Source organism: Lolium rigidum, chromosome 6 (genome assembly GCF_022539505.1).
Source record: "Lolium rigidum isolate FL_2022 chromosome 6, APGP_CSIRO_Lrig_0.1, whole genome shotgun sequence".
NCBI classification, from domain to species: domain Eukaryota; kingdom Viridiplantae; phylum Streptophyta; class Magnoliopsida; order Poales; family Poaceae; genus Lolium; species Lolium rigidum.
Genome location: NC_061513.1, coordinates 204,062,703 through 204,079,205, shown reverse-complemented (window position 1 = coordinate 204,079,205; position 16,503 = coordinate 204,062,703). Strand labels below are relative to the sequence as shown.

The window sequence follows — 16,503 nt, the reverse complement described above, 5'->3', positions numbered from 1 at the left end:
ATACATGTTTATCCTCTATGTAAATAGCACCAATAGGACATGTAAATACATATTTTTCAACTTACATTAAGTTCTTACATTCCCATTTAAATGGTTTGAATTACTTAGCTTAAATGTAAATAAAAGCACTAGGATATGTAAAAGCTTTATTTAAATTTTACATGATGGGCTTAGTTGCTTTTACACAAACTTTTATCTTGTAAGTAGAAACTCTAGTGTATGTAACAAACTATATTTGATGCACCACCATTTTTTTACATGAAAGTTTTGGTAGTTCTACACATTTATTTAAATGTAAGAAAAAGCACTAGCTTATGTAAGGGTAGTTTTACACATTTAATTTCCATGTAAGTAAAAGAACTAGTTTTGGTTTCCTGGATACCAAGGTGGCAATGTGCCCCCTCGCGAAGGTTATGGCTATCCTGACTGCTACAATGGCGGTGCACCAGGCGAATATAATCAACAGTAAGGTCAAGTATGAGGCAACCCAAACTACCAGTGTGGTGGCACCGAGTGTACAAATGAACTGATTTTCCTTGAAAGTGTTTCCAGTATAATTCCCTGGAAGATACGATGTGCAGTAGTATGAATCTAGCTATTGTTATGGGATATTTTTATTGCTTGTTCTAGTGACCTACATATTCGGTGACGCTGAAACTTTTAATGTGATATATAGCTGATGAATTTAGTTTGTCCACATCTCAACTTCTGTGATTTTCTGTCCAGAGCGTTATGTTAAGTTTAATGGATCCAATGAGTTCTGGTACCTATTTCCTGTTCTGTATCTTGTACTGTACTATGCCATGTATTAGTTGTCCTGCCTATTTTGTGTTGTGTCATCTACTCCTATTTTGCAAGATCATTACAGCTCGTGCAGCGATGGTAGAATGCAAATCAACACTGATGCAATGGGTAAACTTTTGTTGCTATGAATGGTTTTGAAGCTGGGCAGGTTGTGATGTTCTTGTTCCACCCGTATGGTGAGCATTTTTTATCCACGAGGGGAGTCATCATCTCTGCTGATGTGATCTAGAATGAAATGAATTATGGTCTGTATCCTATCTATCTGATCTGTCTGTTGTTGGAGATGTATATGATCTTATGTCCTGGTCTGCTATGTGTTATGGAGATGAACATGAGACTGTTGTTTTATCCTACCTAGTGGTTTGTGTTTGTTTTTGTAATGTGGTGTGAAATCCCCAGGTCATGACATATCATGTTAAATATCTTTTGTAATTCCAACTAAAAAAATCAGCCGACTTATAAATTAGACACTCCCTAACAAAATCGTCTAGGTCGACTGACTCAATCGATCGACACATGAAACCAAAAGGAAACCTCGAAGTTTCTCATGAAATTGCTTCCAAATGTCACGAAGAACAGCAATACACTTCGACATCCGACCTTGCCTTTTAAACCCAAACCAATCTGAAACGCCACGTCGCCGTCTCCCCTATCTGTCGCACAGATACGTACGCTGCCTCCTTTGCTTCCACGCTCCAACTCCGACCGCCTTAGCCTCTTCTCCTCGCTCCACTTCTCTTCTCTTCGTCCCCTTCCCACCAAAAACTACTCTTCACTGCACGCTGCAAGAAGCAGAGCAAGGAGGAAAAAAAAACAAGAATATTTCCTCTAACATATCCGGCCACCGATCTACGTAAGTGCGCCGTAATCCGGTGCCGTCTCCATGGGTTCCTCCGATCGGAAGGTACATCCGGCCGCGGTTCGTCGGCTCTCCTTCCCTTCCGCTGCTGTTGTTCCCCCCATGTTCTATCTGGTGATTGATCTTTGTATGGCCTCTCTTGGATCGATTTTGATTCCTTGGTGTTTGATCTCCCTGCAGGTGGATGGGATCGGGGTGGTGGAGGAAGGGAGGAGGAGCTGCGTCGAATGCCGCACCACCTCCACGCCCATGTGGCGCGGCGGGCCGACCGGCCGTAGGGTGAGTGCTTCATCGATCGCATCCATGTCTGCTGTATACTTCTGTTAAGATCAGGGCGGAACAGAATTGGGAAACATGGGCAAATAGTTTATTTGATCATCTTAAGGAACGTGGATACACAGATGGTCGGCAGCTAGCTCTGCTTTTGATGCGAATTTCCTTGCTGCTTGTTTTTGTATAAGTTATTCTTCTAGATAAGACATCCTACTTTAGTTCCTGATGTTCATGGTCATCCCGTATGTTCATCTTTGACTACAACTTAGGATTTGGGAATACACATGTCTTCTTAATACTGATGATCTAATTCATACAGAAGTTCTAGTTCGTTCAGGCATGTAAGAATAGGTATTAGTGATCTTGATGTGCGGCTCCATGTTAAATAAAAGCTCTACAATCTGAATAATGGAGTTCAATAAAAAGCAGTTATGACAAAATAGTATCAAGAGCTTCATGACCGAGTGAAATTGTTGCCTATTTAGTAGTACTATCTTGTTTCATCGTAGCCCAGCTGATGATCGAAACACATTTCACCATTGCTTATCTGTTCGCTCCAGTTCTTCAGTTATTGGTTCCTTATTAGGCAGTTGGTCGTCAATACAATCATTGCAACTGACATGCTTTCGGAAGATTCCTGAAGTTTCCTCTTACTGATTGGCTTGGAAAGATGGAATTTTTTCCCTTTGACAGGTTGTAGTTAGGTTTTGGTCGAATCCTAATATGACTTGTCTTGATGAACTTTTCTGTCTATTCAATTTGATCGGAACCTGGTGGTTAGGTGAGACGTTCCTTCCAACAGTGCTAACTACCGAGCCTAATTGTGTACAAAGGCGGGAGAGATACTTTATCCCTTACGCTTCTGCGAGTTGACTATTCTTCTTCATCCTTTTCCTTGGAGTGCTTCTGATGTACCATACTTTTTGATAACACTTAAAGAATACTGAGCATAAATAAAATCTCACTGTAATAGTATCATACGTTGAATGTAGCTTTCTAACTCCTCCTACTCTGATCTGCAATCCCAGTCTCTGTGCAACGCTTGCGGCATCCGGTACCGGAAGAAGAGGAGGCAAGACCTTGGCCTAGATCAAAAGGAGCCGCCGCAGCCGCAGCTCCAACATAACAGCGAGGAGGCGACAACAACTGATGTAAAAGACAGTAATAGCAACAGCAGCAGCACTAGCAGCAACTTGCAGGTGGTCCAGAAAAGGAGGTTTCTAATGGGGGTGGAAGAGGCTGCGTTGTTGCTCATGACATTATCTTCCCCACCTGCATCCACCTTGCTACATGGCTGACAAACCCAGCTGCCCACACCCAAATCACCAATGTACATACATACACACACACACACATAGATACAAAAACGCGCACTCTAACACGTGCGCGCTCACCAGCCGACGATTCCAGTCCAATCAAATAGCTTCATTGTTCGTCAGGATGAGATAAGGAATAGGGGGATCTCCTATCTCCAGATGATGTGATAGTGTGAGGGGCAGAGTTAATTGATGCCCATCTGATCTGATCTGGATCTGTCCCATGCTAATATGTGGCGTCACACCGTGGATTTTCATGCTGTCTGCCTTATCTCTTTGTTATTGTGGTAGGCTCCATGTGATCAGAGAGGTCCGTTGATCTCACTACAAACACTTGTTTCTTGTTTTTGCTTCTTTTTCCTTCTTTCGTTCTTTGGATGTACATCGATCTATAGGAGGGGTTGATGATGAAAAGGAAGCATCATCCCTCTTCTTCCTATAATAAAGCTGAAATATTATTTATTCAAGATCATTTACTTTGAGTTAGTATTTACTGATCTACCTGTGTGGTATTGCAAAACAGCAGCTTCTGGGGAAAAATATTATTCACCAAAACCGCCTTATCGTCTCTTTTGTTTACATTGCCGAGCATGAGAAACAAGCACAAATATAAGAGGTTATGGTCGCTCTTGCTAGTGCCAGTCCTTAAAAAATGTCACATGAAGTAGACGGTTGCGTACCACCTATGCCAGGCTGCTAGTGATTGGATACTATCAACCTACACATAATGCCCAACTAATACAATTGATGTAGTTGGTTTTGTATGTTGCAACCATTTGTTTGTTCTCCTGCTACCAGCTAGCACGTTTTGATTGATCTTCAGAATGAAGGATGTCAACCGTATTACCACCGGAAACCTAGCAAAATTCCCTCCACATTCCTCGTTTCTTTTAAACATAAGGCCGTAGCCCTGCCTTAAATTAATAAGGCCGTTGCCGGCAAGAGGATACAAGATGCTGAAAACCAGCTCAGGAACCGAAAACTACAAACGGAACAAGAAAAGGAGTGCAACACAGCTTGAGCTCCGAGACCATTGTCCAGTCTTGTGATCCAACTAGAGAGGCGTCGAAGCTGGTGAAGAAGACCGCCATAGAGGGAACCGCACCATCGTCAACCTCCAGAGGCCAAGCAAAGCCCGGGCACCATCCGTTTCCACCTCCAAAGAAAGCTTCCTGCTTTCTCGCCCCGGTTCGGAGGGCACCGTACCTGTCGGAGGTAGATCGCTCTCCCTGAGCACGCATGGATAATGGAAGTTACCGCCATGGAGAAAGACTCCGAGCACTCGCCTCGCCGCGCCGTCACCCACGAACATCATAGCCACCCGTAGCAAAAACCACCAAACCGGACCAAGCTGCCAGGAGTAGGCGAAGACGATGCATACCAACCTCTGCCGAGCTCATCCACACAAACCCACTATCTCAAAACGGCGCCTCCAACGAGGGAACGGCACCACCCGAGCGCCGCCACCGTCCAAGCCAAAGCTTTGGGTTTTCACCCGAGATAGATAGGGCAGGGAGGGAGGGGATATCACCTCGATGTCGCCTTCAGGAAGGAGAACGGCGCCATCAGCGTCGTCGACGTCGCGGCCGCCACTGTCGGCCAAGGATTTCCCCCGGTCCAGAGCCCACATCCGACCACACCCCGCAGCCACCGGAGGCAGTCCGGGGCCGGGGAGGTGCGACGAGCACCGCAGGAGGGGGAGCCACCATCTTCAGATCTGGTACCAGAGGCCCATCGGGGCGACCTCCACACCACGCCCACACCCGCGCGGCCGTCGTCCTCCCTACAGCAGCGCATGGGGGGCCGGAGGAGAGATCCCCGCCACCCCCATCACCGGCGTCGCACGGCCTTGCCGGCGGCCGCCTCCGGGGGCGACGAGGGGAGAGGAGGGGGAGGGGGAGGCAGCGGCGGCGGGTTTAAGTTTTCCCCCCGGTCGCCTGGAGGGACGACGCGAGGGAGAGGTCGGGGGTCGATCCATTCCTCGTTTCTTCGAACTGGTAGTAGCATTCGATGGGTGAGACGGTGTACATGCCTCAAATACCGTGCTGAGCAAGCGGTAAACGACATTAACAGATCACTTGACAGGATAGTTCGATTCACTTTGTATTCCTACATGCTGCTTACATGTATTATTCCTAACATGCTTTCATATTTTATACAGCTGGCCCAGTTAAACTTTTTCGATAAAGGGAATATATTAATATTAAGAGATATCAATTACATCCAACAACAGCGCAATACCATAATGGCAGCGCAATACCCTAATGGCAGCACAATACCCTAATGACAGTACAAATGCATAAAACCAAAATAATTAGAAATAAAAAATAAAATTCTAGCTACAGTATTCTAGCTCTAGCATCAATAATACATCCACCACCAAGAAAACACCTAAACTTCGAAATCTCCAAAAGCAAAGCCTCCAAAAAGGAAACAGTGCACACGTATCATCGTCTCGTCATCGCCCGATCAAAAGATCTTAGTTTTTCAGCCTTAAGATAGTCTTCGCCCTTAAAATAATATCTTCAACAAAGTCATTGCCACACACAACCAGTTAAGGTTAGACCTTGGATTGTCACCCTGATAGGTAAGACTCTGAACTTCACATACGTTGCCGCCCCCACTTGCATACGGTTGTTGCAAAACGATGTTGTGAAACCAGAACACCAAGCAAGTCTATCAGCAACACAGAGACTTGAACCTTCGTGGATAGTCCTCCAATCCGGCCTTCATGATATTCCCGCCTCTGATTCACCATGGACCAGAATGACATCTCATGGCAACACAGAACAGAGTTTCGTGTTGCTCCCTCCACAACCAAACGGTCATAATAAAAGCATGGGTGCTCACGACCGCATACCACCCGATCCAGCAATCTCGAGGCATAAGGTGCAAGGTTACATTCACCAACGGCGCCTTCCGGATCTCAACAATCCGGCCATATCAAGGACCAGCCTCGGGAAGGTCTGCATCTTCGCCCAAGAGGTACCCTAGGACATCCACCTTTATTGAAAACCGCACCAGCAGCCCCGACGCCACCGGTCGATGACCGATGAGGAGAAGGACCGACAAAAAGCCGAATAGAGAGCGCCTGGCCGCCAGACATAGAGCAGATCATCTCAGGTAGAGGCCGACCAGGAGCCTGAGCCCAGTCGCGCCGCCTCCACCAAGCCTCCACCCACAGCTCGAGAAGCCTAAGCGCCGCCCCGGGATCCCGATGCCCAGCGGCGCCTCGCCTATCCAGATCGGCTTGCCCCGCGTAGACGTCGTCGGTGCCCCTCATCGCGCCTAGCCGCACCACCGCGCCGCCACGGTCGGCTCAACCCCTCGCCCCACCCCTCCGCCACGGTTGATAAGCCTCAAGTGTTTGATTTTATATTGTTGATCTGGTGTGCTGGTTTTTTGAAGGTTACGTTTATCTATTACAGTATGGAGGGCTCAGGAGAGGACAACGGCACACCTTCGCGCTAGTATATGTAATAGTTGCTAGGTAGTCTATGGACCAATTTGTAATCTTTATTACTTTTTAAAAAATTTGCACTGCTATCGATGATAATGCTTCCTGAATCAAATCACTCGAGCGATCCTCGATAATATCTTTTCGAATCGGTAAAGAAAATTTCAAATTGGTCAACCATGTCATGCAATTTGCTTCAGAGCTTGATAGACCATAAGCTAATCGATTCACAACTCGGGTCACGTGAGGACCTTAGTTCTAAAGAAATGGCATGTGCATTATACTTCAGAATACAAATGGCAACTTGCTCATTGTGTCTCAACTCTCAAAGTGGGTATATCTGACTTGGTAAACTCCTTTACCAAAGTGAGAGCATCTCCACTCGTCCCCCATATGGGCTCCGACGCAGCCGTTTTAGGGCCTATATGGGGCGCCGGCGGCAAAACAGAAATAGGGGCTGGGCACCTCCCGATCATGGCCTCTACGCTAAAAATAAATGAATTTTTGAAATTTAACACAATTCATAGAAACCGTTCGGCCATACTTGACCAATATTTATACAAATTTAAAAACATAGATTATTTTTTTTGCCTTTGACGGCGGTACATCGCTGCCGCGTAGTCCTCGTCATCGTCGGGCTCCTCCTCCTTCGGCTGCGGGAGGTAGCTGTTGCAGCCATGGCCGGCATCCCCTAGTCTCCCGCGCGGCCTACTGGACGGACCAGCCTCGTCGTCGCTTTCGAGGTTGATGACGAGGCCGAGGTGACGGCGGCGCTCCTCCTCCGCGCAGCGGTAGTCCGCCGCGCTCCACGCCTCGGCGAACTCGTCCGTCACCGCGAAGGACTCCAGCTGGGCTTGGCGTAGCCTAGGAAACTCCTCTGGGCCGTCCTATGCCTTGACGATGGAGGCCGTCGCCTTGTACTCCGGCGGCGGAGTCCACTCGCGCTGGCGCGGCAGGGACGGTTGGTGCCGCTCGCGGACGACGAGGGCGCCGCCGCCACCGCCATGGCGGCGCCTGCGAGAAGGTGGAGCCTCCTCCGGCTCGTCCTTCACCGTTGTCGGGACCCTTGGAGACGGCATGTTGTACGGCGAGTGCCTCGACGAGGACCCGCGCGCCGAGGACCCGCGCGAGGAGGACGACTAGCGCGACGAGGAGGAAGTCTGGCGTCGTGCCGCCCACTGGCCGCCATTGCCTCACGGCAGCGCCAGCTGCAACTGTCGTGGCGGCATCTGCAGTGGCGGGCCGTTCCCGTCGGGGATGTAGCGGAGGACCCACGCGAGGGTCCTCCCGGGCGCGCTCCACCACCGCCGTCGTCCACTGATGTTGTAGTTAGCCGATGGGTCGCCGTTGCCATCGTAGGCGGCGAGGTGATATGCGCGCTCCCGCGGGAAGAAGAGCGTCCATGCGTCGTCGGTGGCCGGCGACCACTGCAGGTCGATCCGCTCCTCCGCCGTCATGTGATCCCAGAAGTGGTCGCATATTGCCACGGTCCGCTCGTTCCCTGTCGACACAGGCGGGACCGGCAAGCCGCCGCGGCTAAGCGCCCATCCCCCCGGATATCTCATGTCCGGCGGGACGGGGTAGCGCGCGTCCCAGAGGGCACGCGCCTCAGCGACTTGCAGGGACCGACGGCGCCTACTCTTTCTTGGTCTTGGTGGTCCATGGCTAGGGGCGCTAGAGGACGGCGCAGAGGAGGAGAGGGCGAGGTCGATGGCTAGAATGTGCGGTGAGGGAGGCGCGTGGTGGTTTATATAGTGCCGAGGAAGCCCGTTGTCGGGCATTAACGCCACCGCTGAAGACGAGCAGGCGGCGCTGAAGACGACCAGGAGGCGCATTAACGCTAACGTGATGCGGCGCGGAAGGCGAGCAGGCGCAGAAGGTGAAGCAGCCTTTGGCGGGCGCGAAAGGCAAGGAGGAAGACGACTCCGCCGAGGCTGACGAGACGGGTCCACAGTATGCAGGCGTTTCCCGTGGCTTCTTCCCGCGTCGTTCCCACTAACACGCGGCGTGCCGGCGCCCTCGCTAGCCTCCCTTTCTACTAGGTTCGGCCTGGGAGCGCCGGATGCAAAGTTGGGACGCGCCGGCTAAAAAACATTTTTAGAGGCTGTGGCTAGACAAGATTTTAGGCCCCAACACTTCCTAAAGATCTATAAAGGCCTTTGGAGAGAACGGGTGGAGATGCTCTAAGTACTATCGGATTGATATCATCATGCACATGACTTGTGGAGTCGTACACTACTCAAGGATATGTATCCTCGTAACCTTATTGACTAGGGACAATAATTACAAGCATCATATAATATATAGTTTCACAATCGAATCACGTGTGCCGTGATACATATCATTGATGATGTTTAAGAAAAATACTATTAAACTATTAAATACATGAGAAAATATCATCGCCTCTAGGGCATATTTTCCAACATTAAGGCCGCTCAAGGCATGTTTAAGAGATGAGGTTCGCGCACTTAAGGGGTTAAAATTGTTAAAGTGTGTAAATAGATTGTACTAGCTATTTTTATGGACTTTTGCTTGTCTTGGCTAGTGCATGAAGCATGGCTTGGTACCAGCGCACGAGTACGAAGTTTGAATTTATCCTAAAATTCTTGTTCCACTCTCTGCGCTCACGTGTTGGCTCTTGAGTCTGTACCTTTGAGACCATTCTTCTTCTATCCACATGTTAACTCCCCGTCACACGCAAGAGGATGTGTTGAAGTGTATAAGTGTATTGTCTAGTCATTTTCATTTTTTGTTATGTTCATAGTGCCCTTGCTTAAGGTGGTAGCTGAAATCACAGTTTTCGGATGAAAAAGATCAACCTATGGTTGAAGTACGAGATGTGTATTTTTCAATTGTTTTAGACACTTTTTTTTTTGACAATCAATACCACATATATTCATAGTAACAAATAGTACATGGTAGAGATACATGAACTGACTCCAACGATTACAAAATAAAGTCTAAAAGATAGTAACAAATCTTCGAGGTCTTCTAATTCTTTCTTCTTCCGGAACACAATCTTGTACTCTTCTGAAGGCAGCCAAAGATAGATAATGAACCATAGACCTGTAAATACCGACGAAAGTTCTCCCATAATTTTTTAAGCCACAATGCCAAGGTTGTGTGCACGCACGCAACCATTAAAGCGATCATACAACATCGGCAAGAGTACCAACACCGAGTATATCGGGGAATAATAACCAACTAGCTTTGTCATCATCGATGGAGAGCCGAGAGTACGAATCACCATTGTCGAGGACGTAGCAGCCGGGACAAAAACTGCGAGGATAATCCTCCTCGCGGCAACAACGACAAAAGATCCAAAATCGATCTGGCGAAGCAAGATCCGAAGACCCATACCTAGAAAATTTTGATTGTTCAACACCATCATTGACGCCGGGAAGAAGATCTCGTCGCCGAACGAAAGACCGAAGATCACTTATTGCAGACGATGCCATCTCCATTGAGGGGAAACCAACAAGAAGGCGGCTACCAAAATCCTAACATAATCTAATGAAAACAATACTTTTATTTGAAACTCCACGCATAGATCAGGTTCCCTACTCCTCCTGACGCCGGCAAGCCGACCGGAGGAGGGGGAACCAATCTATGGAGGAGGATGAACTGGAGGCGGCTAGGGTTAGAGCGGCGGCTGAGAGAGAGACCACGGGTATTTGCCTAAGTTAGTGCACGGTAATTGTTTTAGACACTTGATTGTGTTAAGTCGGTGGAATTTCTGTCGCGAGGCAGACGGCCTTCAGTTGTACTTTCTCCCCTCGCTTTGCTTACACTATTGAATAAGGAAAGGGCCGGCCCTGACCCATGGCAGCCATGGGCGGCTGCCTAGGGCCCAGGCCGTTGGGGGGCCCAAAATTAGGTTGTTTACTATGGACTGAAAATAAAAAGATAAAACAAGACTATAAACGAACAAGGCCAGCTAGAAAAGATGCAAGAAGTAAGAGTAGCTCATGTCCTGGTCAATTCAATCCAACTTCGATTGGCAGTCTTCCACGGCTACGAGGCCACTGCTTAGCTGCTTCCCTCAATCGATTCCCTTGAAAAACATAGACGTCGATTGAGTGTTCCGTCTGTTCGTCTCTAGTCTCACCAATCGTCTTGCCTGACCGCTCGTCCGTTTGTCTCTCGTCTCGCCGATCGCCTAGCTCGACAGTTCTGCTGCCTCTCATCATTTGTCTCTCGTCTCTATGTGATTGTGTCTCTTAGATTGCCTCGCCCCGCTCGACCTGCCGTCCTGCCCTCCGTGAGTTCATGATTAAATCTCTTGTCTAATTCTTCGTCTAATCCATGACTTATTTATTTAACTGGAGTTTTAATTTCATGTAAATTTCTTCACAATTATATGTGTTATAATGCCAAAACAATTATTACGTGCTGCGACAAAGAGAAAGCTAGACAATCAATTTATTGAAACGCAAAGAGGTGCTTTGAATAAGTATTCTCAAATGATATTCGGTGCTGCGAAGAAGCATTTTTGCGAAGCATTGAAGCGCAATTGTTAATGGAGTCTTTGGTTTTATTTGAGATAATTAAACTAGTAGAAAATACTTTATATTTTCCTACCATTTTATTATCATTTCTATCAGATATGCATATAAGCGTATACATATAGTTATATACTCCCTCCGTTTCATTCTATAGTGCCTATAGTTTTTTAGCACGGAAATTAGCGCAAGAGTATTCTTTACATAAGACCCCCTGGCTTAACGATTTGAGATCAGAGTAAAATGAGGGAAATCGATAACTTCCTAAATTAACATAATAAATCCCACAAATCTCTCTAGTTGACTCTCCATATATGTGCAGCCAGGTTCTACTATTAAGGAAAGAAAAAACAATGCTTTCTAAATCTAAGGAATCGTTGGGGTCATGCATTAGGAATCTCAATTAATTGTTTCCTTTTTGTATGGATTTTTTTCATGCATATCGTGTGGGAGCTGACCGGTAGAGGGGGTAATTGAAAAAAAGCCAATCTACAACCTTATATTCTGAAACAAATGCCAAAAATCTATAGGCATTATTATAAAAAGGAACGGAGGGAGTATCTAGTTATGCGTACACATATGTTAGTCTTAAGGATCTTTTTGTTGATTTCGCCCAAGGGCCTTGAAAAACATAGGGCCGGCTCTGGGAATAGCATATGGATATGTTCATCGGGGACGGGGGCTATTTCCTCCTTTCCGAATTATACCTTGATCTTTGCTCCTTGACAACCCTACTTCCAGGCATGGACTATTGATTAATCGCATATGAAAAACAACAACACAAAAAAAATCTCTTGTCATAATATAGATAGTCTTTGTATAAGAAAGAAGGACGTACAATTATTGAGATGAAAATCAACCACACACAAAATCTTTTGTCATAATTTAGAGTCGTGTGCAATTATCAACATATGAACAAACATCACACGAAAATCTCTTGTCGTAATTTAGATAGCCTTCCAAATAAGAAAAGATGTACAATTCAGTTCAGATATTAGACTCTATCAAGGATAACAGAGAAATTGTTGAAAAGTGATACAATCGTGTTTCATGGAACGTCGTGCAACAAAACAGTAGTCTTGGTTCCTTTCCAGCAGTTAATCATTTTGTATTTTCTCATGTTTTTCTTCAAGCAAGCAATAGTGTTAGTACTTGGTCCCTATCAAATTTATTCCGTCAGTTGACATCGAATGCAAATGACAAATGCAACAAACAATAGTTTAATGTTAGAAGTTAGTACACGTGTATTAAGACAGTATATTACCTGGCAAAACATAACTTGAATACCGTATATCCCCACATTTTGTGCCATGGAAGAATAGACCTAAGGTGCTGTCTATTTGCTGACTCCAATCCAATGGCAATGATTAAATCATCTTTATGACTATGTCAAGATTCCTATCCCTCAAGAGTCCAGTTGCGACACTGACAGTGAACCGATGCGAGGAAAGCCATGTAATCACCAGACCTATACCAAGAACTATACTGTTAATTAAGTGTCAATGAGCTGCTACTTAGTATATCTGTACTATGAACCAGGTGTAAGGGGAAGGGAATTAGGACCTTGATCCATAAGGTGACTTGCATGCAGCAACAATATGAGATTTTGCCAAATCTGCATTCCTCTATTCCGTAAATAGTGAAAATAGTAAGTAATTAGATTATTATATGTTTCAGAAATAAGGAGTTTATAGATCATATAAATCCATGACCATGGATAAAAGATTACGGAATTTGCAAAATATTAATTAGCCTGGTTGCAAGATATGCAAATTGTTCCAGTTCTAACACAAACTAGAAGCTATGGAGTACAAACAAAATCTGATGAACAATATTTTCAAGTATATGTTGCTTTCTGCCATTACGTGTTAATTGGATTTATTTATACCTGTAACCTTCAACAAAGTGGATGTAAGAGGACAGGTGATTCGACAAACTAAAGATGTCTAGATGTCATTCTACTAAGAAAGAAAATTTGTAATACCGGATGTAGCAGATTAGTTTAACTCCTTTTCAGGAAAAAAAAAAACAGATTAATTCAGCTACAACTATTAGGAAAGCTGCAAAATAGCATAAAACAGAATACAGAGAGATTGCTCGATTTATACCTGAGATTCATAGTAAAGTCCAGCATATAATGATGCATAAAAGAGTTCGCCATCAGAACTACTAGAAAAGTTTGAAGCAAACTGGAGAGTGGAGACAAAGAAATCATGATAAGGCAATGTCAGTCTCACAGAAATCTATAAGGACACAGACTAGATATATGCATTCTACTTCAAATAAAATCACCTTCTCAGGGTCCCCGCCATCTTTGAACAAGGCGTAAGCCTCATGCATTACAGGTCTTCGATCTAAACCAACCTGAAAGTGAATTTCACACCAAGTTATCAACATTTTTTAGTATGCAGGCGCAGCAGCCCCTTTTTGTTTGAAATACGAAAATGATTGCAAAGAGTACCAAAAAGTACTACATTGGAATATGGTATGCTCAGTATCCCTACCAAATTTGATTCGTACAAAAACCACCTATATGTTTCAACTCAATCTTCAATTTGTCGATGAATTTATAGTTTTGTTATGTTTGACGTTTGGTTTTCAGGTGTCCTTTTTAGCTAGCTTGACATCAAAGTTCTCCAATTGTGCACTAACGATGGTATTTTATTATGTTGAATGCATTAGCTATAGTCACGGTATCACTGAATTACACTGAAAAAAAAAACAGAACTTGCCTCCAAGAAGCGCTTCCTTGCTTCCTCTACCCCATACAGCTGAGCTTCACACAGAAAGCACCATATCGACTCCTCGGTGTCATTGGGGTTTTGAGCAACATCCAGCCTGAACTGCTCCGCGGCGTCTTCGAACCTATTTCAAGTACACAGCCAGTAAAATGATGGATAAACCAATGGATTAGTGATTGGATTATATGTATGCACCTGTCTAAGTAATACAACGAAAGCCCCCTCTGCCAGAGATCTGAAAACACAAACGCACATAGTTGCAGCATGTTCATCTTCTTCATCCGAAGTGATAACAGGTGTAGGTGCGCAAGGGTAAGTTAGCACCACATACATGCTTTCTGCCGTGGATCCAACTCAATCGCTCGATCGAACTCCGCCACTGACCCAGCCACATCTCCCTGACATGTCGAAAAATTGGCTCAGGGGCTCCTCTGTAATTACGGAAATGGAATGGGAAAGGAGCGCAAAAGGAGGTCCTGTTATCATCTGACCTGCTTGAAGAGCTGCATGCCTCGACGGACGGCGAGAGTAGCGGCGGCTGCGCCGCCAGCTCCGCCGGAGAGGAGGTCCCAAAGGCCAGCAGCTGCCGGTACGAGGAGCCTGCGCGATATTGCGGTTGCGGGGGTGGCGGCCGGCGGAAGCGAAGAGCGGAAGAGTTTGGGGGGCAGCGGTTGGGCCCAGCGGACGTGGCCGCAGGCTCCGGTGGCCGACGGGAAGGGGAAGGAGGCCGGAGAACGGAGAGACAGAGAAGTGGATGTCATTCTGGAATTTGGATGGAAGCGAGAGCAGCCGTTTTCCGTCTGGAGTGAACGAGACGATAGCCGGGTTTAGCCTACGCGATTGCGTTACGATTGCCTGCCACTCAAAATTTATTTTTCGCAACTTTCGTGCTTCCTCGGCTAAAAAAAAATTTCAGTACATTTTAGGCCATATTTAACGGCCTACTATCAGTAGCGGACCCAGAAAAATATATGAGTGGGAGCATGTGTCCTCAGTGAGCTACACTTGGGTCCGTCCCTGCTACCATATTTTGAATATCAAGAATATTCAAAGCAGTCCGTGTACAGTGCGATCATAGAAAGCCACGTGGCTCATGCCCATTTACCGTGACTGTGCATCCAAAGGACACCCGCAAAAAAATAAGAGACGCGAAATAACATTAACCTTAAATATGGCCCTAAAAGTCCACATTGCATTAAAAACCATTAGATTATGGCGGCGGAGGTGCTGGTCGGCAAGTTGCAGTCCTCGTCGATGATGATGATGAAGGCCTGCGGCGGCTAGAGCTGCACTGGAGCAGGCGGTGTTGCGGCCTGGTCTGCTGACATTGGATGGCCTAGTCGAGGCTATTCCACTTTGCGAGCTCATCCGGTTTGGTGAGCTTGATGGCCTCCTCCTCAAGGAAGGCCCAGCGACACATAGACCATGGCATCTCCCATATCGCATTTAGAAGGTCGGGCTCAGGAATAGAGCGTAGACCGATGGAGGCGTGGGCACATGTTTTTCCGAGCGAAAGAGGCAACGATGCATGTGGGTGTCGATGCTCTCTTGGGGGTGGCATTGTGGGTACCTACTTCGTGTTAGGGCTTCGGGTGAAAACCCTTGATCATCGATCTCGACGATGGTGGCGCGGCATGTCGCTACTCTTTTGGGGCGCTGTCGTGGAGCTCTATTCCCCTCGGTCTCCTTCTTTATGTTGGTGGCAAGTCTTGCTTTCGCCATTGCAACCGAAGATATATGAGGTAGAACATAATACATTGCGGCTATAAAATTTCCTTGATAACCTCGGACAACTGCTCCCAAAGCACCTGCCGAAACGTCTTCATGGAAAGTAGCATCCATTTTTAACTTGACATGACGTGGTTCAGGTCTCACCCATTTTGCGTTACCAGCCCGAATAACATGTTGATCTTCCTTTGCTACATTTGTTGTAATGGCCTAGATGGAAAGTTTGCATTTGTATAAGGGAATAACATCCTTGTTATGAGTTTAACATTGAGGCATCCACCATAAATCCAACAAGTTATTGAGATAGTTTCCTTGAGATTTACAACATCTAAATAGGGGAGGGAATTATCAGCCAACTGAAGTAGGTACTCTAGAACCGCTGATCCCGCACTATCCACAATCAGGGCCTCCTCTATGATACCTCCGAGGCTAAAACCCTCCACATCTTATGAGCTACACGACATCAAAAAAAGTGAATGGAGGATATCTTATGCTTCTTGGTTGCAAATAGGACACAGATGTATTTTACATTTGATTGGCCATGATACACTTGAGAGGAACAATTCCATGAAGAGATCGTCATATGATCTTTTTACTTTACTTGGGATTTTTACCTCCGAAAAGATCCTCCATACTAGGTTGCTTGCTAATCCTCCTGGTAATGCTAGTGAATTTCCTTGCGCTCCAAACTGGGCTCTCCATTGGTTGCGGTATCCTGAGCGAACTGTATACATACCATGTTTAGTATGTGACCACGCTATCAAATCACCGAAGTCTTGGCTATTCAGTGGGATCTGGAGAGTTCGACCCACATCCATGGAGT

At 46.2% G+C, this 16,503-nt stretch overlaps 2 protein-coding genes across 5 annotated transcripts; one reads left to right on the top strand and one right to left on the bottom strand.

The window, feature by feature from the left end:
- The first annotated feature begins 1,487 nt into the window (after window positions 1-1,487).
- LOC124665616 (GATA transcription factor 23-like) lies at window positions 1,488-3,724 on the top strand. Its single transcript, XM_047203011.1, has 3 exons — window positions 1,488-1,708; window positions 1,844-1,942; window positions 2,965-3,724. Exons 1-3 carry the CDS (start codon window positions 1,688-1,690, stop codon window positions 3,232-3,234), a joined length of 390 nt encoding a protein of 129 aa, XP_047058967.1. The 5' UTR covers window positions 1,488-1,687; the 3' UTR covers window positions 3,235-3,724.
- Window positions 3,725-11,716: 7,992 nt separating this feature from the next.
- LOC124660705 lies at window positions 11,717-14,754 on the bottom strand. Of its 4 annotated transcripts, none has more exons than XR_006989946.1 (9): window positions 14,444-14,754; window positions 14,284-14,350; window positions 14,148-14,187; window positions 13,944-14,076; window positions 13,504-13,575; window positions 13,320-13,400; window positions 12,775-12,836; window positions 12,476-12,679; window positions 11,717-11,959 (listed from the first exon to the last, which is right to left on the bottom strand). XR_006989946.1 is itself a non-coding variant. In XM_047198520.1 (8 exons), the coding sequence occupies exons 1-8, from the start codon at window positions 14,711-14,713 to the stop codon at window positions 12,610-12,612; spliced, it is 795 nt and encodes a 264-aa protein (XP_047054476.1). In that variant the 5' UTR covers window positions 14,714-14,754; the 3' UTR covers window positions 12,403-12,609. The 4 variants fall into 4 exon arrangements, 1 of the variants encoding a protein (XP_047054476.1); XR_006989947.1 differs by having other exon boundaries at window positions 11,717-11,942; XR_006989945.1 differs by lacking the exon at window positions 11,717-11,959 and adding an exon at window positions 12,136-12,370.
- Window positions 14,755-16,503: the final 1,749 nt, after the last annotated feature.

What these genes read in the sequence shown, in the direction of transcription:
- LOC124665616 (XM_047203011.1), top strand. Translation starts at nt 1,688, where the DNA reads ATGGGTTCCTCCGATCGGAAG. An exon ending in TGGGTTCCTCCGATCGGAAG is followed by an intron (nt 1,709 to 1,843) that starts GTACATCCGGCC and finishes ATCTCCCTGCAG; the next exon opens with GTGGATGGGATCGGGGTGGT. An exon ending in GCGGGCCGACCGGCCGTAGG is followed by an intron (nt 1,943 to 2,964) that starts GTGAGTGCTTCA and finishes CTGCAATCCCAG; the next exon opens with TCTCTGTGCAACGCTTGCGG.
- LOC124660705 (XM_047198520.1), bottom strand. Translation starts at nt 14,713, where the DNA reads ATGACATCCACTTCTCTGTCTCTCCGTTCTCCGGCCTCCTTCCCCTTC. An exon ending in GACTTTACTATGAATCTCAG is followed by an intron (nt 12,837 to 13,319) that starts GTATAAATCGAG and finishes TTTACGGAATAG; the next exon opens with AGGAATGCAGATTTGGCAAA. An exon ending in AAGTCACCTTATGGATCAAG is followed by an intron (nt 12,680 to 12,774) that starts GTCCTAATTCCC and finishes TTCTTGGTATAG; the next exon opens with GTCTGGTGATTACATGGCTT.